We start from the raw sequence: 23,256 nt of genomic DNA on the forward strand, positions 1-23,256 counted from the left end.
TGATCACTCCTGTGTCACTGTGCAGGCAGGCCTGATTACTCCTGTGTCACGGGGCATGCAGGTGAGGGCTGCCAATTAGCCAATTAGTGCTGATTGGTTACCTGCTGGGAGCTTTAAAGCCAGCCCTAGTAACACACATGCAGAGTCGGTGCTTAGAGGGAGAGCTGTCACATTCTTCCAGTCCGTGTCCGTTGGGTTTACATTAGTACATTAGTTTACATTTACATTAATAGTTCCTTGCTATAGTAGCATTGAGTTAGAGCATGGGGATTTGGTGTTGGTTTGCACATAGGTTGCGTGCCCATGAGCCAGGGTCGTAACAGTTGGGCGCTCGTCCGGGATATTTTACCCCTAGAACTTTGTTTGGTTTTTTTTTTTTTTTGTGTTACACGGGGTGTCATGGTATTATGGTTTGGGTGGTGTTCGTTACATATGGTGTAACGTGGGGGCTTGAGCCATTTCATCAAACAGGTGAGTATGCCATATTTGTTTGTAATTTGATGTGACTACTTATGCTGTTAAAATATATAGTTTAGTGGGCACCACATGTAGATAGGGACATTATTTTCTGGTTGTTGGTTAGCTTCCTGTGCACCACGTACTCCTGGGGCAGTCAGGGAAGGGATTAGCACCATCTGCTTGTCTGGTACCGTATCATGTACTGGACGGGTGGATGGTCAAGTATGATCTTTGACTGGTAGCAGGTGTGGTTGAAGATGGTTAGGTCTACAGGGCATTAGTTTAAGGGTAGGTAGATTAGGGCGGCCAGAAAACACAGGTAGAGTGGTAGGGCTTGATTTAGTGTTTCTTAGGGTAGACATGTGGTGGGCCGGTTTTGACTGCAGTTTAGATGTAGAAGCATATGTAGTCATATCAGGTTAGAAGGCGCACCTGTTTGGATTTGTTTGTTGGATTTATTTTGTTTGTTTGAGTGTTTGGTGAGCATACCTGGTAGTACCTAACACCCTGCGTGTATGACACGTCTATTTAGGGTGGGTGTGTTTTATTTTTATTTTTATGTTATTTATATATTTTTTGCAACCTAGAAAGGTGCGCTCCGTAGAGCTCACATTTCCACCGCGTTCCCTTCTGGTTGTTGTTATTGGCATTAGCATTCTTCAGTGGTTCTTCATGGTTCTTCAGTAGTTCTTTGTGGTTCTTCAGTGGTTCGTTAGGGGGTCTTCAGTGGTTCTTTAGTGGTTCTTCGTGGTTCGTTGGTGGTTCTTCGTGACTGTAAAGTAAAGTGGGTAGCTTGTAGTGACTGGTGCAGTAACGATGGCTTCCATCAAGGACTTTGTTGATCGCCCGTCTCATGACGTGTTGGAGAAGTTTTCCAAGGAACAACTTCTAGAAATTGCTATACACTACAGGTTAGAGCTTACTGCAGGTGAGAAACGTTTGAAGCCGACTGCCTTGAGTGCTTTAAGGGTGTTACTCATTAGAGAGCAGGTGCTTGAGGAGAGGGTGGAGGAGCCTCCTTCGTCTGGCGCGTCTCCGCTATTACCTGGTGTAGAGGGTGAGTGGAGGTTTAGGGAGTTGGAGTTTAAGGAAAGGCAGCTAGAGCGAGAGCGTGAGGAGAGGATAGAGGAGCGTGAGCTTAAGGAGAGAGAGTAAAGAGGAGCGTGAGCTTAAGGAGAGAGAGAGGAAAGAGGAGCGTGAGCATGAGCGTGAGTTTAAGGAGAAACAACTGCTGCTGGAGCACGAGCGTGCACAGAAGGAGCTTGAATATAAGTATGCTGCCTTGCAGGCGGGTGCTCTGCATCCAGAGTCACGTTCCGGTTTTGATGTAGGCAGGAATATTAGGATGGTACCTCCATTTTTTGAGAAAGACGTGGAAAGATATTTTCCCCTTTTTGAACGGGTGGCAACCACATTGAAGTGGCCTGATACCGCCTGGACACTGCTGCTGCAATGTGTTTTAGTTGGTAGGGCACAAGAAGCCTATACTGCTCTGTCCCTTGAACAAAGCGCTGATTATGAGCTTGTTAAAGCTTTCATATTGAGGGCTTATGAGTTGGTCCCAGAGGCCTATCGTCAGCGTTTTAGAGGTTATCGCAGGTCGGAGGGGCAGTCTTATGTTGAATTTGGAAGGGAGAAGGAGAACCTGTTTGACAGGTGGTGCACTTCTCAGAAGGCAGAGTCAAGAGAGCAGCTTAGGCAGTTGATTCTCCTAGAGGAGTTTAAAAGATGTGTTCCTGATACCGTTTCCACACATCTAAATGAGCGTAAGGTATCGAAGATAGGCGACGCCGCTGTCTTCGCTGATGAGTTTGTGTTGACGCACAAGTCCGTGTTTTTGGAGGACTACCGTGTTGAGTCCGGGGATAGGTGTCCTGTTCAGGGGGGCCGTTTCCCGAAACCTGTGTCTGCTGGTCAGTTAACTTCACCTCCTAGGCGGGGTGGTTCTGCTGGTGCATTCCCAGAAGGGATTATCTGTTTCTACTGTAAAGAACCTGGTCATATCGTTGCTGGGTGCCCGGTGCTTGAGCAGAAGAATGTCAGAACCGTGGCTCTGGTAGAAACCATAGGCAGAACGCCTATGCCAACGTTAGATGGTGATGGAGGAAGTATCAAAAGTGTGGACAAAGAGCTTGAGGGTTCCTCAAGGTTTATGATGGATGGGTTTGTTTCCCTGACTAATGCACTAGAGTCCAAACAGGCTATAACAATTTGGAGAGATACCGGTGCTTTTCAGTCCCTCATTCTGGAGGGGGTTTTGCCGTTTTCATAAAACTCTTCTTTGCATTCCGGTGTCGTTGTTCGGGGCTTTGGGGGTGGATTTGTGGATGCACCTTTGCATGAGGTCACGCTCAATTCTCCCTTAGTATCAGGCAATGTTGTTGTGGGGGTATGTTCTCACATTCCCATAAAGGGGGTCTCCTTCATTCTAGGGAATGATTTGGCTGGTGACAAAGTGTTGGCTACTCCGGTTGTAACTCCCATTCCTGTGGTTTCTGAGGTCCCTAATGAGCTGGCACAGAAACATCCAGGAGTGTTCCCTGTGTGTGCTGTGGCACGGGAAATGTCAAAGGACAAAAGTGATGTTGTTGATACTTCGACTTGGGACATTACACTTAGTGACACATTCTTTGTTGAATTAAAATGTGTACCTGTTGAGAATTTTGGAAAGCACACTGTGGATGTTCCTCTGCATAATGATTCTCTTGATTGTGGCTTTGTGTTAGGCCCAGTGGTGAAACCAGAGTTGACATGCGTGCCGGAGAAGCATGTGACAGGAGATGATATGGCAGCGCAGTGTCTCAAGGTCTTCCCAGCCTGTACGGTGGCTGAGGCCACGAACGAATTGGAGGATGAGTGTGGGAAGGATGCTATGAGAGGTGCTGTTGTTTCATGTGACACCGTTCTAGTTGGAGAGGCTACTAAGCCTGACTTAGGCTGCCAGCCTTCCCACAGTAGCTCTATTGTCCCTAATGTTTCACTTGTGGGCAGGGATGGTCCCAGTATGTCAGTTGATGATTCTGACATTGATCCACATGTCCACACTGATTCTCTGCCATGCACTAGGTGTGATGGTCAACCTAGTTACCTGTGTCCTGTGGAGCAGGAGCCGCCTGGTCTGTTGAGTGGCAGCCATTTTGATTTTGATCAGGACAATGTTATTTTGGGTGACGCCATTTTAGATGGTGTTCCAGACGTTTTTGTGACTTGTCGTACTGCCATGTTCCCGGTACGCTGGGGCTGTACCTGAGGCGGTACATCCTACTCTGGATGTTCACAGTTTGCAGTATCCTGAACTGCCAGTGCCAGGTGGGATGGATATGGGCGCGGTGGTGGTATCAGTGATCTATGGTTTTTGTTGTGCTGTGTTCTGTTCTGTTGAGCGCAGTTCTCAGGTTGATTTTGGTTTGCAGTCTATTTTTGACGGATCGGTGGAGGGGCCTGTTGAAAGGGAGCATACAACACGGTTGGTGGTCGTGTTCGACAGGGGCCGACCCGCTATCACTGTTGTGGTAGTGGCCCTGACAACTAATGGGTCACAGTTGTTTTTTTTGTTTTTGTCTATGGGTTGTTGTGTGGTGGTTGCCTCTGGGGCAACCAGTTTGGTGGGGGAGGTGTTATGTACCAGGAGCTGATTACTCCTGTGTCACTGTGCAGGCAGGCCTGATTACTCCTGTGTCACGGGGCATGCAGGTGAGGGCTGCCAATTAGCCAATTAGTGCTGATTGGTTACCTGCTGGGAGCTTTAAAGCCAGCCCTAGTAACACACATGCAGAGTCGGTGCTTAGAGGGAGAGCTGTCACATTCTTCCAGTCCGTGTCCGTTGGGTTTACATTAGTATATTAGTTTACATTTACATTAATAGTTCCTTGCTATAGTAGCATTTTGAGTAGGGTTGGGCATCGTTTGGATTTGAACGATTCCGGTTCCGATTCCGATTCTCCATATCGATTCCTGTTCTAAACGATTCTCGATTCCGATTCTTTGAGGTGCAGGTCAAAACAGGTCACAGCTTATTTCGAAGGAGATTTTTTATTTCAAAAAGAAAATCATACTATTCACATTTTCAGTTGACTTGATACAGTTTAATTTGGTTGCTGTACTGTAACTAGGGTATTAAAGTAAAAAAAAAAAAGAAAAGTAAAAAAAAAAAAAAATCGAAATTTAGAATCGCAATTCAAATGTTCCAGAACCGGAAGTTAGGAACCGGTTCCTATTAGAACCGGTTTTCGGTGCCCAACCCTAATTTTGAGTTAGAGCACGGGGATTTGGTGTTGGTTTGCACATAGGTTGCGTGCCCATGAGCCAGGGTCGTAACAAGGGGGCATCAGAAAACGTTTGCATTTACTGTCGCCAGAGAGAGGGGATTGGAAGACCCCCCCAGGAGCTTTCTCTTCAGACTGGACTAACATCTTTGAGACTGCTGGAAGGGTTTATCAGGGAAGTGCTGGGGGTTCTGCCGGACTATGTCACAGACCGCAGAGTGATGCCACAGGGAGGGGAGGTGCTGGAGTTCCCTGCCTTGCAGGTGTCTGCAGAGAATGGAGTCTGGCAGGAGGGGGGGGGGGTTGTTATTGTCATTTACCACCCCCAGCTTGGGGCAGTTTAGCCTGGCATGTGGCAAGGCTCTGTACATAACCTGCATGAAGGTCAGACACATCAGGCAGCATCAGTGGCAGGGGGTGCTGGGTGATGGCAGCACTGCTAGCTTCAGGTGGAGGGTCTTTTACAAACAGCCACTACCTAAGCGGTCAGGGGACCTACAGTGGAGGATAACGCATGGGGTGTTGGCAACAAATCGGTTCCTGGCTCGGGGGGATCCGGGGGTGGGTGATGGGTGCCCCTTTTGTGGAGTATCTGAGACTCAGTTTTCCTAAAGTGTCAAAGAATCAATAGGGTGTTGTGTTTCCTCAAAGGGTTGTGTGTGAAGCTGGGGGTGATGTTCTGTGTGGAGAGTTTCATCCTCGGCCATACATATTCATTACGTAACAAGGCTGTGAGCGTTTTACTGAACCTTATTTACGGGCAGGCTAAGTTAGCCATTTGGCTGACCCGTAGGAATAGGATCAGGGGCGTTGGTCCTACGGAATTGGTGCCTATGTTGAGGGGTATGATTTCTGCACGCCTTAGATTAGAGTTCATGTATTTGTCACTGAGACATAATGTTGATGCGTTCATGAATGCCTGGGGACTGCAATGTGTACTGTGGGGGAGGAGGGGCTGAACATATGCATTTGAAGGTCAAGTGGGTTTTATGTGTGCTGAAGAAAAACGTTGGTGTGTGTGTGTGCAGGTGAGCGGGCGTGTGTGGGTGTGTGTGTTGGTTTCATGAAGATGCCGTGAGATTTTTGTGTCTCTACTGACTGTTTTTAGTTGAGATGTTTTAATAAAGAATATCAAAAGTCTCTCTTCTCTCTCTCTCTCTCTCTTCTCTATCTCTCTCTCTCCCCCTCTCCCTCCCTCCAGAAGTTTGGTGTAGGGACTCTACCCCAACTGGAGCCGGCCGTGGTCCAGGTGGTGGTCAGCAATGCCAAACACTACCACCAGCAGTCCGACACTATTCTGCCCCAGATCACCAACAAGGGAGTCCAAAATGGCTACCAGAACCACCAGGTGAATGTCCTCCAGTGATCTGACCCTGAATCCTTGTGTTGTGTTAATTATAGCTCAGTGAAATGAAGGAGTAGGACAAAATAGCAACACCTATTTCATCTACATCATTTTATATTCAATGAACGCATGAACTTTACTTTGACTATCAAAGTCGATTAATATGTGCAGATGTGTTTACATTTTTGCTATATGTTTGCGATTATGTACATTATAAATTGTATCATTTATTTTAGTGAAGTGACCCTTTAATAATAGTAAGTGGTATCACATTGATGCAAGTAACATAACATTAAACTAAGGTAATTCAGCAAAATAATTTTATTCTGAAAGATATACACTGTATGTATATGTTTTCAATTGTATAATGCTGATTATTGACAAGCTTTGTATTCATTACATAAAGCTCTATAACCAACCACCATGGATTCTGAGGCTTAGGTCAAAACTCGTTCTAACTAAGTATTGTAAGTTTGCATTGTGTTTTCGAAGGGATCAACACAAGCCGCTGCTGAAATACATTATACAATTTCTCTCCGAAGTCTCCTTTCAAATCCTCCAGTCGATGAATGCTCAGAAGAGGTGGCAACCATGAACAACTGCTTTTGCAACGAGAATGTGTATGGATTCATCGGCTCAAATCTATGTATCCAGTTGGGATGAATGAAGAGTTCAATTTGACTCCATTCCTCTAGCTATCATAAGTTATCTACTGTATAAACAAAAAACTAGTACACTGATTAATGAACGGTCTTACAACCTGATACCCCCAATGTACTGTTTTTTGTTCCATACAGAGTTGTAAATTAAATTATATATTGTATTGACATCGGCTCAAATCGATGTATTCCATCTGGGATGAATGAAGAGTCCAATTTTGGCTCCATTCCTATAGATGCTACCCTAAGTTATCTACTGTATGAGAGAGAAAAACGAGTACACTGTTTAATGAACGGTTTAACAACCTGATGCACTCCAATGTACTGCCTTTTATTTCCATACAGGTCTGTAAATATTGTAATATGTATCAATTTGGTGTTTTCATATATTACCATCATACACATTTATGTGATATTGTGATATTGTGATATTATGTATTCTACTTGTCAATCTAGCCCTGCTACCAATCATGACGTCAACCTAGCCTGTTAACTGTTAACTGATTGCCGATTGTTCCCACCTGGTGTCAAGTACAGCCTACTTAAGTTATGTTTGTCACAGTTGTCATTTACACACTGATGAAGGCCGGATGGCCGAAAACGTTTTGTGTCCTTTGAAAATAAAAACCAACGATATTCAGAGTGCGGTCCCTACCTCCCTTTTTTGCTCAGTGCTGCCACCACAGGTCGCCAATAAGATCAGCACCTTGACCTGACAGGTTAACTGTGATAGTAATGTGTTTTATTCGTCGAGCTTTCCCCGAAAATGAAGACTGCTCGGCTGGAGGATTTGAAAGGAGACTTTTGAGGGAAAAGGGTAATTTTATACTGTATTTCAGCAGCGGCTTTGTTCAGACTCTCTGTCTCGAAAACACAATGCGAACTTGCAATAATTAGTTAGGTCGGGTTTTGAATTAACCCTAAGAATCTGCGGGAAGCTCGTCAATAGAGCTAGCGTTACTGTGCTCTGCAACTGGAGTTCATTGCATCTCTGCACACACTTACACAACAATTATATTGTTGTAGCATCAGCCTGGAGAAGACGGAGAAGGCAGTGCATTTCACAATATTAGATGACATTTAGCCCCCTGGTAGGATTCAGCAGGCCTGATGATGTGTCTGAATCCATATATGGATATGTATAATCATTTAGCAGAACACGCTAATGGCAGTGCCTACAGAAGCAACAATGACACAGGAATTGACCTTTTGACCCCTGTGTGTTGATTGCAGGGATGTGGTCTTTTTTATTAGTATGTCAAATTAAATGGGGATTTTTATGTTTTATGTTATTTAAGTTATTGGTGGGTAAATAAAAAAGACACTACTCGGATGTTACAGTAATCAAATTACGTGTGTGTGTGTGTGTGTGTGTGTGTGTGTGTGTGTGTGTGTGTGTGTGTGTGTGTGTGAGATATAGAGAGAGAGAGGGGGGTGAGAGAGAAGGGAAGGGGCAAGAGAGAAAGAGAGCTGGGAGAGTGTGTGTGAGAGAGAGAGGGGGGGGGGGTGATTACTCAGCCCTTGTGTGGGTGAATGTAACAAGTTCCTAACGTTTTCTTTCCCCTATTATTTCATGCACACTTTATTCATTGTTTAAAATTATTATTTTTTCTTTTAAGTTATTTTGTGCATCACTCTGTTTTGAATTTGATGCAAATTTGCAATGCATGAGGGTCATCCTTTTGTGTTAAATGGCTGCATAAAGCAAGCATTTGTTGACTCGCATGTTGATAAGAGTATTAAAACTTGGAACTTGAAAAAGATCTGTTTAAGGTAGATCATCTTTTTTTAATGCGATTAATTTGCGATTAATCACGAGTTAACTATGGACAATCATGCGATTAAATATTTGTATCGATTGACGGCACTAATTCTTATATTTTATATTCTTCTAAAAAAGGTTTTTATATGCAGTCGACTGGGACATGATTGAGAATAAATAAACCTTTCCATTTTGAATGGGTTGAATTGAAAAGTAATGGAGCTCTAACCCTGGTTGATTGGACAGGAGGAGCGGCCGAAGCCCCAGCCGTTCGCCGTGCGCTTTGGTGCAGCGATGGACCACCTGTCTGACTCGCTCACCGCCAAGGGCCCCGGCAGCAAGCTGAAGGAGGAGCCACACGAGACCCTGAGCACGCCAATGGCTCCCATAGGTATGATACTGGAATGGAATAGAATAGAAATAATTTAACCCCAACAAACACATTATGATAACACACAGAGAAACATGCACACACAAACACAAAAACAGAGACGCATAAACAGTACACACACACACAAGAGAACTTTAGTACTGATGCACAGTACAACACTTTTATTTTGTTTTGTATGGTATGAAGTTATGAACATAGTGTCTCTATGATTGAGAGATAAATATGATCCAAAACGTACACATACTCATGTAAGTTACTCAATGGCTAGGGAGTTGGTAACTAGAAAGGTCAGCAGTTAAAAGAGTGTGAACAAGACACACTCTCCCCTCCCTCAGCAAAACACTCTCCCCTCCCTCAGCAACACACTCTCCCCTCCCTCAGCAACACACTCTCCCCTCCCTCAGCAACACACTCTCCCCTCCCTCAGCAACACACTCTCCCCTCCCTCAGCAACACACTCTCCCCTCCCTCAGCAACACACTCTCCCCTCCCTCAGCAACACACTCTCCCCTCCCTCAGCAACACACGCTCCCCTCCCTCAGCAACACACTCTCACATCCTCAAGGCCTTGCCCACATTCAGACTAGACTCTAGTCAAAAAGGTGGCAGAGCGAGCATATTCCATCAGATCAGAACTGTGGAACTGGAGATAATTCTTCTTCTTCTTCTTCTTCTTCTTCTTCTTCTTCTTCTTCTTCTTCTTCTTCTTCTTCTTCTTCTTCTTTCTTCTTCTTCTTCTTCTTCTTCTTCTTCTTCTTCTTCTTCTTCTTCTTCTTCTTCTTCTTCTTCTTCTTCTTCTTCTTCTTCTTCTTCTTCTCTTCTTCTTCTTCTTCTTCTTCTTCTTCTTCTTCTTCTTCTTCTTCTTCTTCTTCTTCTTCTTCTTCTTCTTCTTCTTCTTCTTCTTCTTCTTCTTCTTCTTCTTCTTCTTCTTCTTCTTCTTCTTCTCTTCTTCTTCTTCTTCTTCTTCTTCTTCTTCTTCTTCTTCTTCTTCTTCTTCTTCTTCTTCTTCTTCTTCTTCTTTCTTCTTCTTCTTCTTCTTCTTCTTCTTCTTCTTCTTCTTCTTCTTCTTCTTTTCTTCTTCTTCTTCTTCTTCTTCTCTTCTTCTTCTTCTTCTTCTTCTTCTTCTTCTTTCTTCTTCTTCTTCTTCTTCTTCTTCTTCTTCTTCTTCTCTTCTTCTTCTTCTCTTCTTCTTCTTCTTCTTCTTCTTCTTCTTCTTCTTCTTCTTCTTCTTCTTCTTCTTCTTCTTCTTCTTCTTCTTCTTCTTCTTCTCTTCTTCTTCTTCTTCTTCTTCTTCTTCTTCTTCTTCTTCTTCTTCTTCTTCTTCTTCTTCTTCTTCTTCTTCTTCTTCTTCTTCTTCTTCTTCTTCTTCTTCTTCTTCTTCTTCTTCTTCTTCTTCTTCTTCCTTCCTCCTCCTCCTCCTCCTCCTCCGGGCTGTTTCTGTGAATAAGGCATGTGCTCTTAGTCAGCTTGCTTTTAATAAGGATAATAAAAACATGTCAGTGACTCATCTCGCTCTCTCCCACCCTGACGCAGAGGCGCTGAAGCACTTCCAGGAGCGGCTGTCGGAGTTCGAGCAGGAGGAGATCATGGATTACTCCGAGGTCTTCTTCCTGGGTCTGGGCGCCCAGAAGATTGAGGCTTCCCTCAGCTCGCCACAGAACTCCGGCTACGATGACGAACAGGGCAGCTACATCAGGGTAATGTCATGGAATGGATTCACAAACCCACTCACCACAAACCGACCAAGCACACCCATGATGCCCCAACCTGCAGGGTTCATCCCTTATTGCCCTGGAGCTCAGGAGGGGGAGTGGGTAGTGTTACTGTGTTAGTGTACGTTCTCTGATGTTGCGCTTTATGGTCTTTTGTATTCTGCGTCATAATTATGTGTTGTGTAATTTGTGTGTTTTACTTTTTGAAATAATGAATTGTGTATTTTAAAAGAAATCTCATTATCAACAATAGAGGACATACTGGACACACGCACACGCACACGCAGGCGGAAGCTTTCAGTCGGCCTAAGCTGAACAATATGTGACCACGTGTGTACATTTGACCCTAATCCAGCAATTCAGACACACTAACCGGTCTACTAACTAACTAATCTGTTAAACTGACTTCATTGTTTACCATTATAATAGAGTTACATTGAGGTCTGAGGTCACAGAATCCGCGTAACTTTGACCTAGCTGTCATGGGAACATGAGCCTCCATGTCTTAGTCACTACTGCTGCATGCAAGAGGCGTCTTCGTCTGACTAATTGTGGCTGTTGTTCAGACCCTTGCGTCCCTATTCTCCTGTTCTCCTGTCTGTGGTCATAGGCTGGAACACGGTCATGATACAATTACTATTGACTGGTAAATGGGACAGTGGAGAAGTCTGTGAGGGGAACCCTTTCCAATATCTGGGAACTCCATAGGTTTCAATGACCTTTTAGCCACTGGAATGTTCAGTTCACATTTGTGCGATTGTATAAGCTTAAAGGGTTCGTGTAATGTAGCATAAAAAAGGTAACAAACATAACGTGTCATTCTCAACATTGGATTGTTGTTCATTATGCCTAACAAATTCTCATCGAAAATGATATTGTCGATTTTGTTCATGTGAATGTATTAATTTTACTTGAATCAAGTCCTTTATGATTCTGCAGCCCAGTTAATGTAAAAATGGTTTGTTTTCAGGAGAGAGGACAGTCCACTCTAGGGTTGGTACCATTCACATTTTAACCGATACCGGTACCAGTATCTGGATTTCGGTACCAGTACCCAACGATAGCTTTTTCAGTTCTTTACTCTCTGTAATAACAACATTTTTATTTTGGTTGTAAAAAAATTAAATAATAATAATACTTCAATTTCAAGATTATGTATTTAGAACACGTTGACATTTATTGTTGTAACATACCAAACAGTTTTTCATTCCTGTTGCGGTCTTTTATTGTATGCAACTAATTGTAAGTAAAAAAATATTACACTCTTATACTAAACATGTAAATTGCTTTGGGTTGAAATATGATTATGCAGCCCCTTTTCTTCTTTTTTTGTCTTTTTTTAATTTCTTTTTAACAATGCTCTCAAGGTACTGAAATTTGGCACAGATTGATCTAGTGTGAATCGGTACTCTGTAGCATCGATGTAACCCTATATTTTCCTCTATTTAGTAATTTTTTCGTTGAGAGGGAGACAGAGGCCCTGTTTACATCTGGCATTAACATGCGTCTTGGGTGATCCGACCACAAGTGGGCAGCTCAAAGTACGCCTGTTCTGACCTGGAATCAGAATGCATCTCCACATGCGTCTCAAGTGACCACTTGTGATCGGATCCCGTTTCCCTGCTCAATGTGCTAATAAACACAGGCCTACGCCTACATTACTGAGGACGCAGAATGTAATGGTGCGCATGCAGTGTTTTCATTACAATTTATTTATATGTTACTGTGAATTCCATTTTTAATGTAGAGAGACTACACAACTTTTCAAATGCTTCCCGACATCACACTAAATAGCCTGCTGGCCAGTTGTGATTTTCATTATGATTTTTTTTGGCGACCCCACACATAACGTATCGTGTAATTTCAACGTGGAAATAAGGAATATCAAAATAAAAGCGCACGTTGTTGAACTTGATCATGCATATTTATTAGAAAATGAAATTACAGCACTATGTTAGCAATTATTAATTAATTAATGAATATTATCAACAAAAGCAACGGAATTGTTTCTGTATACACATTTATAAAACGAGGCATATTTAGCCAAAATATGTTACCAGAACATCAAAAGAAAATGCGTTCACGTTTGACCGAGATCCGCTTCTACTCTGAAAATCCGGCCTCACAGAGCTGTGTTGCGAAGGGAACAAGCTTTCTCAGCGCAGCATTACACAACACTGGGTACTCGTTCTGGACTGATATCCAGAACTTTGCGAGGGCCTGTCCAGTGAACTTGACTTTCAGTAGCTCATCACACGAAAGATCATTGAGCGCTTCCTGCTCAGACAATGGGAGCCTGCTGCGTCATGCGTAATGAACGGATATTTGATCCAGTTGACCAAATTGTCATCGCTCTCTCTTCGAAATTGTTCAATGAGCCCTTCTATGTGGCTACAGATGATGGGCTTAAAAAAATTGCAACATTCTGTTCCTACAAAAAGCCATCAAGCAGAGTAAATACCCCAACATCTCTGCTGATTATCCTGGAGTGCCACTAACAGAGTTTCTTAATCCAGCTCATTATCAGCACATTTCTCTGCCAATGGGTTGTTTTTGTCTGCAAGGAAAATCCGCGCTTCTTCTCTGAGTTAAAAAAGGTGATTTATTACTCTGCCTCGAGATAGCCACCTCACTTCAGTGTGGTATAGCAGAGCCCATTTCAACGCGGCCAACCGGCACCGCTTCTGACAACAAATCTATTCATTGTGAGTCCAGGTTACACACAAAGGACCAGACCCCCCTCATGTAGTGAGATGTGTATTGCAATACTGTGTGTCGGCCTCCGTTGATGAAGGGGCGAGACATGGCAAATACACACAGCTGCCAGGTGGAAAACTCAATCTGTTTTTAGTTTTTTTTGCCAATGCACCATTTTGGGTTGCGGCCCGTAGTTTGAGAACCGCTGCACTACGCCATCTCTTTGTTTCTAAAAAGATGACATGACATCTTTTTTTTTTTACCTAATTTTTCTCCTTTTTCTGTGATTTTTTTTTTTCTCCCATCCCAATTTTCCTCTCGTGCCAATTTTCCCTCCCCTGTCCTGATCGTTGCTCGCATGTGCCCCCCACTGGCCGGTCGTAGGGAGGATAGAAGCCCATCACATGTCCCCTCCGATACATGTGGAGGCAGCCAGTCACTTCTTTTCACCTGCCAGCGCGGACTCTCATTGGCGAGGTGTAACGTGTGGGAGGCTCACACTGCCCCCGCCATTTCCTGTCTTTGCTGTGCAGGCGCCCTGACCGACCTGTAGGAGTCGCTGTTTACCACGACCAGACTACCACCCATCGACTCCCCTCCCGCTGACTCTGCCAATTGAGTCAGTATGACGGCCGGCCCAAGCCGGAGGCAACGCTGACAGCCGGATTCGAGACTAGTGTTTCTTGCATTGGTGACGAGCGCAATGTCCGCTGCGCCACCCATCCGCATGACATGACATCTTTTTTTAATATTTTTTTTTATCCTCTCTTTCTCCGATTTTTCTCTGTTTTCTCCCCGTCCCAATTCAGTCGTTGTGCCAATTCCCCCCTCCCCTACCTGGTTGTTGTGCGCATGTTCTCCTACTGGTCGGTACAAGGGAACCCTGAAGTCATCCGCACGCTTCCTCCGACACACGCGGCGACAGCCAGTGACTATTTTTTCACCTGGCAGCGAGGACTCTCCGCTGAGCAAGCGCCCAGACCTGACCTGTAGGCGTCGCTGTCCACAACGCCAGATTCCCACCCATGACTTGCCCTCCCCCTAACCCAGCCAAACGGGTTAGTATAGTGATCAGCCCAAGCCTCAAGCAATGCTGACTCCGGCAGTCGAGACCGCAGCCTCTTGCATTGGTGACGAGCGCAATCTCCGCTGCGCCACCCAGCCGCATGACATGACATCTTTATATTAATAAAAAGGTTTGTATCTGATGGCATCTGTATTCTCCATCTCTGGCTCCCAGGTGCTGCATGACCATGTTGCCTACAGGTATGAGGTGCTGGAGGTGATCGGGAAAGGCTCCTTTGGACAGGTCCTGAAGTGTCTGGACCACAAGACCAATGAGATGGTGGCCATCAAGATTATTCGCAATAAGAAAAGGTAAAGGAAAAATTAAGTAGAGGTAGTAGTAGTGGAAGTAGTAATAGTAGTACTTTATTGATGCTTTCAAATACTCAATTTATGTAGCAATTCACACTCCGTTTGAAAACCCTCCCTTGAAAGTAAATTCAGTATCTATCTATCTAATTAACATGGGAAGATTTGTATACATTTTTTTTTTTACATCAAACGTGTGTCCTCTGTCACATTCAAACAGGCTGCTGCCTCATCATTGGAGACCATTAGGTTCATTTGCCCTATCTATCCATGACCATCCTTGACCCTGTCCCGAGGTTTTTCCCACATGCCTGACCTATGATCATTTTACATTTCCAGGAGTCTGTTAGATCGCAGAGATCCCAATTTAGAAGGATGGAAGTCGGCACCCTGTGGTGTTACCTTACCCGTTCTCTTATCTCTGGTGACCTGAGGGAGTGTGATGAGAGTATGAGTTCTCGTTGGTTGATTCAGGAGCCGCCGGGTCCATCGTCGCCTTTCAATTATGCAGAAAACAAAATGGGTGCAAACTGTCACAGGGCAGCCTCAGGCAGAGAGACGAGGACTAAACGCCAGTCAAGCATAGTGTATAAGATGTGGTGTCTCATCTTATAGGGGTTTGGTACATTTAGTGAAGTGGTAACATTGGTATATTTAGCAAAGGCTGTGTTGCCGTAACCCTTCCTTTCAGAGCAAATTGCATGGACATTTTGTATGCAGATAAGGACACAAACTAGTTATTTACAGTGTGATTGAGATATTGGCTTCATTTAATCAGTAAAATGCATTGAGCATTGAATCTAGAGCAACGGATGAAATCACCATAAATGGAATAGACGAACAACACCATCCATAACATTTCTTCAAATAGATACCAAGATTCAAATAGTAGACTGTCTCTCGTAGGGGAATGTCATATTTCAGCAAATAAACGCTGATTTCCAAAAGATGCTGCGTCAGGAATCAGATTTGATCTGTTTGTCACTAATACAACCACTGGCCCGTGTCTAATAACAAGCAGCGGATGCTTCCTGTTGCTGCAGGTCAATGCCAGTGTTATTATTCCTGGCAGGTTCACTCGGTGCATCATTGTTAGCTTGAATTCCTCACGTGGGACTCTGCCATTGTGTCCACAGGTTCCACCACCAGGCTTTAGTTGAGCTTAAGATCCTAGACGCAGTGAAGAGGAAAGACAAGGACAACCTGCACAACGTCATCCACATGAAGGAGTACTTCTACTTCCGCAACCATCTCTGCATCTCCTTCGAGCTGCTCGGGTGAGAGAGAGCGTGCACACGCACGCGCACACACACAAAATAATAAAAAGTAATCCTGAGGGGGAGTATAAAGACGGCATTGAATAATTGATTTGCTAACCAAAGGGCTTCAATGTTCGCCGCCTCTCTCCAAACAACATGATGTGATCCCTGATCTCCCTTATCAAACACACGGCTCACTTATCAGTCTGTCACCTCCTGTCCTGCGACACCACTCCGCTCAATCAGGTATCAAGTGATTGCCCTTGAGCCCAAAGCCATCTGCGCCATAATGTGGACTCTCCTTTGCGGCCTATTTGAGGGAGGATAGTTCTATGAAGCGGCCAGCCTCAATGACCTTTTTAGAGGACGTCATGGACTGGCACCTTGTCTAGTGTTACTGTCACCGAATCCCTTAGTTAAGGCCCTGATTAGGGCCCTATTTTTTTCCCTTGCTTGCTTCATGGTGTGAAGGCTCCGGTTACACTGTCCCAAAGACGTTTATGCTTATTACATATTACAAGTCAAGTCAAGTCAGTTTTATTTATATAGCACATTTACAAATGGCTAACAGCCAAACCAAAGTGCTTCACAACATGGTAAAAACACATACAATGCAATAAAATACACTAGAATTACAAAACATTTCGAGTAAAGTACATATAAGAAAGCAAGGGCAAAGTGCAATAAAAGAGACAGGAAAATTGGATAAAAAAGTCCAGAGTGACAGCGGACATCATGTGTAAATGCTGGGCTAGCTCTGGTCAAAGGCCAGGGAGAAGAGGTGTGTTTTGAGCAAGGATTTAAAAACCTCCAGGCTCTGGGCAGATCTTATGTGGGGGGAGGCTGTTCCAGAGTCGGGGGGCAGCAGCAGCAAAGGCTCTATCTCCCCTAGTTTTAAGCCTGGTCCTAGGCACCTCCAGCAGCAGCTGGTCAGCAGACCTTAGGGCTCTGGATGGGGTGGGGTGATGTAGGAGCTCAGCTAGGTACAGTGGAGCCAGCCCATGTAGTGCTTTAAAAACAGTCAGTAAAGGTTTAAAATCAATACGGAAACGGACGGGGAGCCAGTGGAGAGAAGCCAGAACTGGTGTGATGTGGTCACATTTCCTGGTACCGGAAAGCAGACGGGCAGCCGCATTTTGTACCAGTTGCAGGCGATGGAGCAGCAACTGGTCAATGCCGACATACAACGCATTGCAGTAATCCAGCCGGGTCAAGATAAAGGCATGGATCACCCTCTCCAGATCCTTCTGGGAGAGGTATGGTTCAAGATTCAAGATTCAAGAGTTTTAATTGTCACGGCATACAGGTATACAATGAAATGCGGCTGGTCTTGCCCGCGACGATGTGCAATACAGTGGTACAACATATAATAGAATCCAATAAAATACAGTGGTACAACATATTAATAGAATCCAATAAAACAGTGCAATAAACAGGTACATGGTGTGCCATCTCGGTATCTGTACATTAGTATTTACAGAGCATATAGGACATGCTAGTTAGCTTTAGTAGTGCAATACACTGTTCCTGATGTTATACTATTTTAAGTGGCCTTTCCTCTGGCCATAAGTGTGCGTGTGTGCGGCATGAGTGTTAAAGTGGCTGCTAGTGTGTGAGCGTGCTCAGCGTGCGTGTCGTGTATGTACTTGTGTGTGGATAGTTCAGTTTCTGTGTCTCTCGATGTTCATTGTTCAAGGCTCTGATGGCCTGGGGGAAGAAGCTTAGCCTAAGCCTCTCCGTCTTAGTCTCTAGAATTCGCAGGCGTCTGCCTGACCTCAGCAGCTGGAACAGGCTGTTATTGGGGTGGTGGGGGTCTTTCATTATCCTGCAGGCTCTGGATTTGCACCTCTTGTTGTATAGAGCCTGCAGGGGAGGTAGCGCAATACCCGTGGTACGCTCGGCTGAGCGCACCACACTCTGTAGGGCCTTCTTGTCCTGTGCCGTGCTGTTCCCATACCAGGCAGTGATGTTTCCGGTCAAGATGCTCTCTACAGCTCCTGAGTAGAAGGACTGAAGTATCTTCCCCGATACTCTGAACTTCCTTAACTGTCTCAGGTGGTAGAGGCGCTGCTTCGCTTTCTTTACTACTGTGCCTATGTGTGTTGACCATGTCAGGTCCTCTGAGATGTGGACCCCCAGGTACTTGAAGCTGCTCACCCTGTCCACGGTAGCCCCGTTAATCCTCAGTGGTGTGTGTGTCTCCCGCTGTCCTCTCCTATAATCCACGATCAGCTCCTTGGTTTTACCAATGTTCAGGAGCAGGCTGTTGTCCTGGCACCAACGTTCCAGTACCTCAACCTCCTCCCGGTAGGCCTTCTCGTCGTTGTCCGAGATCAGCCCCACCACCACCGTGTCGTCGGCGAACTTCACAATGGAGTTGGAGCTGAACTTGGCCACACAGTCGTGTGTGTAGAGTGAGTACAGCAGGGGGCTTAGAACACAGCCCTGGGGGGACCCGATGCTCAGGGTGATGGTGTTGGAGGTCTGACCCCCCACCCTGACCGCCTGGGGTCTTTCACTCAGAAAGTCCAGTACCCAGGCGCTCAGGGCGGAGCTCAGGCCTAGCTCGATCAGCTTGTCCACCAGTCTGGTGGGGACTATGGTGTTGAACGCTGAGCTGTAGTCAATGAACAACAGTCTCACATAGCCCCCCTTCTGACGGTCAAGGTGGGAGAGAGTGCTGTGCAGTACCTGGGAGACCGCGTCATCAGTGGACCTGTTTGTCCTGTATGCAAATTGCATAGGGTCCATATCGCTGGGGAGAGAGGCACAAATGTGGTCCTTGACCAGCCTCTCGAAACATTTCATGACCACAGAGGTGAGTGCCACCGGTCTGTAATCATTTGGACATGTTGGGGAGGGTTTCTTCGGTACAGGGATGATGGTAGACATCTTGAAGCAGGCAGGGACTACTGACTCCGCCAGGGATTGATTAAATATGGCGGTGAACACCGGGGCAAGCTGGTTTGCACAGGACTTAAGTATGCGTCCTGTTATACCATCTGGGCCTGCAGCCTTCCTGGTGTTCACCTGCATAAATGCTCTTCTCACACTGTGTTCCGACAACGAGAGAGCGCCCCCGCCCCCCCGCGGTTGCCCCCCCCCCTCCACAACAGCCGGTGCGCCAGTGACGTCACTAGCCAGAGGGCTAGCGGCGACACTGTCTACACCGAACCGAGCGTAGAAGGAGTTGAGTTTGTCCGCTAGAGAGGCGTCGTCGCTCCCCATTGCGGGGGCGCTGACTTTGTAGTCAGTTATGGTTTGGTCTGGGCCAGGAGTCTGAGGTGGAAAAAGCTAGTTTTGACCACCGAACTAACCTGCTTATCAAATAAAAAATGTCTGTCGAAGATTACTCCGAGGTTTCTGGCAGAGGAGCGAATATTTGAGCCCAGGGGGCCTAGGGCAATGGCAGTAGGGTCAGGTGAATCATTACTAAATAAAATTATCTCTGTTTTGCGCTCATTTAAGTTGAGAAAGTTTGCACCCATCCCTAGTTTAATATCAGCCAGGCAATCTAACAGTGGTTGTAATGTGACCTTGCCTTTTGCTTGTAGGGGTAAATAGATCTGCACATCGTCGGCAAAGCAATGGAAGGACATGTTATGCTTTGCAATGATTGAGCCTAAGGGCAACATATATAATAAAAAGAGGATGGGGCCCAGTATCGACCCCTGGGGCTATCTGAGGGGCAGTTTGTGGGCCGTAAATACTTAATTATGTCAGAGAGAGAGGAGGGAGAGACGGGCTCGAACTGCTCAAAAACAGCAGGCAGGGAGTGTAGGGGAGGAGGGGGGGGGGGGCTGGGAAGGCTGTAGTGAGAACTGGTCTGAGAGCAGAGATTTTATCAATAAAAAAGTTTAGAAAACTTTCACAGAGAGCAGATGATGGCACAACTGGGGAGACATCACAGGGGTTAATGAGGGAGTTAAGAATTCTGAAAAGAATCTGGGGCTTGTGGCCCAGTAGAGACCAAATTAGAGATGTATTCGCATTTAGCAGTTTTGACAGCATTTTGATATGCAGATAGGCAGTCACGTAGGATTTCGAGGGAGACATGGAGCTTATCCTTATTCCACTTTCTCTCCGCACGCCTACATGTGCGCCTCAGAGCGCGCGTGGAGTCATTAAGCCATGGTGTTTGGAGTGTTTTGCTGCGTTTGGACCTGAGAGGTGCAACAGAGTCTAAAATGTTTTTACAAGTCGAGTCAAACATTGAAATTAAATCATCTATATTAAAAACACAGTTTGCACCCAAAGCGTGAAGTGGGGAACCATTAAAAGCATCAGAAAAAAGCACAGCAGTCAAAGGGTTTAACGTGCGCGAGTGGCGCGCAGGGGCATGGTCATTTTTACGTGGGCACGGGGCTATTAAGGTAAACACAACAGGTGAGTGGTCAGAAAGACCTGCAGCACAGATGTCTGTTATAGAGACATACACCAAACGATAACACAAGATCTAACGTATGACCTTTTTCATGTGTTGGGCCAGTGACTGATTGTATCAAATTAAATTAATCAATGAGATTCAGAAAGTCCAGCGATAGGGGTAGCGACGGACAGCAGACATGAACATTAAAATCACTGCAGATTAAAACGTGGTCATATTTCACCATGATCCCAGCGAGAAAGTCAGCAAAGTCTGTGATAAACTCCTTGTTGAATTTAGGTGGACGATAGATAAGGGCACAGAGCACAGGAGACGACAGGTGCAGTTCAAATGTTTGCAGCTCAAAGCTAGAGTAGCTTGCTACAGGCTGGGACAGGCGGCACTGGAAGCAGGATTTGAACACAGAGGCTAAACCTCCACCTCTACCGGAGGACCAGGGGGAATTAAAAAAATTACAGTCAGGAGGGAGCAGTTCGGAGAACGGTGTACACTCACCAGCGTGGAGCCAGGTCTCCGTTAAAAAACATAAAATCCAGTTTATGGGAAGTGAAAAAATCATTTTAGAAGTGGCAGGAAATAGCAACATTCTCAGATTTGGGGTCCCCCCAAAGCGTGGCAAGCTTTAAATGATGTATAAAATCTTAGCAGTTCTCTCTTCGCCCTGTTTAATTACAGTATATGCCAAGGGTGGATTGAATGTTAAATGTCTTTAAATTTAGCAGCCCTCTGATATCATGTAGCTCACAGGTTCCAAAATAGTTTAAATTGTAAACAAGGAGGTTCCACTTGAGGTTCTGGGGACTACATTTTGGAGGCCCTCAGGAGGTGCTAATAAACAGAGTTCCAGGAACACTGGGGGCGGAGCTAGCGCTGCTCTCCATTGTGACCGGTCAACAAATGTGTTGCCACATCCGTAAACAGGTGCAGCTTGCTGGGGGTGAAAGTTCTTTACACCATTTTCTTTTAAAAATCTCAGCGCAAACAAAATATCTCATACCATGGACTCTACTGCCTGGAGAAATGATGAGGTGCCGGCCCTAGCATTTGTGGCATTTTTCACTAAAGAGTGAAAAATTACAAAGAGCGCGATTTATAGGTACAACAAGATGTTTGGGCATTGCGTCGTGTGACTATGTCGACACTTACACCAACCTTTGCAGAAACAAGAACCCACCTCAGAACTTTCAGAGGTTCTAAAAGGTTCCTTTTATAGAACGCTCCTTAAGTTCCTTTGACAATGGAAAAGTGGCAAAAGTGACCATCCAGGGACCAGGAGACAATAGCTCTACAACACCTGTATGTTCAATCTGACCAAACGGAGCAACCTGATAATCAAACCACAAAGCACATTTGAATCTAATCTTTTGTATTTCTCAATAGGGAGAACCTTGGCTGATCATAAACTAGACACAAAACAAAACAAATCCTATTTCATCTCCTGTAACCTCATCCCCCAGTGACTGTATGCTATGGGAACTTTGAACACTACACAGAAGAATCTCCCGCGAGATCAGTTTAATTCCTCCTCACCGGTTTGCAAGGTTTGCAAGGTGTTGGGATATCCTCCTCCAGGAACCATTACGTGCTTCCTTGAAATGGTGCCAAAACGAGCTACCTTGAAAGGATGCTTCCTACAGGTGCACACCATTTGAAACACCTTAAAACCTGAACATTTAAACTTCCTACCTAGAAATGCTACCTAAATAGGAAGTATCCTTGCATTTGAGACACACAGATGCTGAAATGCTTCCGACTAGTCACATGACTAAACCAAGCATTGTCTGTTTGTGTCAACTGGAACGTGTTGCCCCCTTACCACTATGAATTGAAAATGGGGGACCCTGATGTAAACAAGACGAAAGTCTTTCTCTGGTCTGCAGCATCCCCTTAACAATTGTGTGTATTGAGCCGTACTGTATTGTACCCATTCTGCAATCTGTTAATAAAGTTTTCATTCATTCATTCATTCATTCATTCATTCATTCATTCATTCATTCATTCCAAGCCCTTTGTAATGAGTGTATTTGATGTATAACAAGGGTTTCCTTGACAATTGTTTGAAATATCTTAACTGGTAACTCCATGTTTGCATTATTGTGTTTTCATTTGTGCCTTGTTTGAAAAAAAAACTAAAAAACAACACTGAAAGCTATCATATCCACCTCTGCAGAATTCTGTATCCATGAATGGCCAATGTTGTTACCTAATATTGACCTGTAGCCCCTGTATCTCTTGGTAGAGTGAACCTGTATGAGCTGATCAAGAAGAACAACTTCCAGGGCTTCAGTCTGGCTCTGATCCGTCGCTTCGCCCACGCTCTGCTCCGGTGCCTCCAGATGCTGCACAAGGAGAAGATCATACACTGTGACCTCAAACCGGTACTGTCCTCCATATACACATTATTTGACATTGACGTTTAATTATTGACGAAAAAAAGAAAATTGGCTATTTAGTTATGAACTCCCATTATCTTAAAGGACCATGCCAGTCTAATTTGGGAGCATGTCTATGTTCCCCGGGTCCTATGTTCCCCGCTCCCGATAAAAAGGGTCCTATGTTCCCCGGGTTCTATTTTCCCCGCTCCCGCAAAAAAAAGGGGTCCTATGTTCCCCGCTCCCGAAAAAGTTACACAGATGTGTGAGGGTGTAGATGGTGCAACAGATTAGCATGTAGGCCGCTATAGGCCTATAGTAATCGTTTGAGAAAAATACAGAATAATGTAGCCTATATATACAGTATATAAAATAAATACATATAGTATACGGCGATACTATGACACAGTTTCCAATTAATAACGGCACCAACGTTACCACCTTCAATGGGTGCGTGGGCTCACGCTGTATACAGCGCTTGATGCACGATACAAGGAGCATTTACGAAAAGGGCAAATAATAAAACATAATCAGGTCAACAGTAAATATATATCTTGTACAAATAAAACAATAT

The 23,256-nt window shown here is 44.9% G+C and overlaps 1 protein-coding gene across 1 annotated transcript in view; it reads left to right on the plus strand.

The window, feature by feature from the left end:
• The window catches only part of dyrk4 (dual-specificity tyrosine-(Y)-phosphorylation regulated kinase 4), a gene marked incomplete at both ends in the record, with an annotated part of 38,074 nt that overhangs the window by 10,714 nt on the left and 4,104 nt on the right, over window positions 1-23,256 (plus strand). The window contains 6 exons of the mRNA XM_084315554.1: window positions 5,926-6,072; window positions 8,737-8,881; window positions 10,415-10,578; window positions 14,531-14,667; window positions 15,801-15,941; window positions 22,550-22,688. Coding sequence (XP_084171680.1) covers window positions 5,926-6,072; window positions 8,737-8,881; window positions 10,415-10,578; window positions 14,531-14,667; window positions 15,801-15,941; window positions 22,550-22,688 — 873 coding nt within the window. The remainder of the gene's footprint in view (window positions 1-5,925; window positions 6,073-8,736; window positions 8,882-10,414; window positions 10,579-14,530; window positions 14,668-15,800; window positions 15,942-22,549; window positions 22,689-23,256) is intronic.

Source organism: Notolepis coatsorum, assembly GCF_963971535.1.
Source record: "Notolepis coatsorum genome assembly, chromosome: 6".
Lineage (NCBI taxonomy): Eukaryota > Metazoa > Chordata > Actinopteri > Aulopiformes > Paralepididae > Notolepis > Notolepis coatsorum.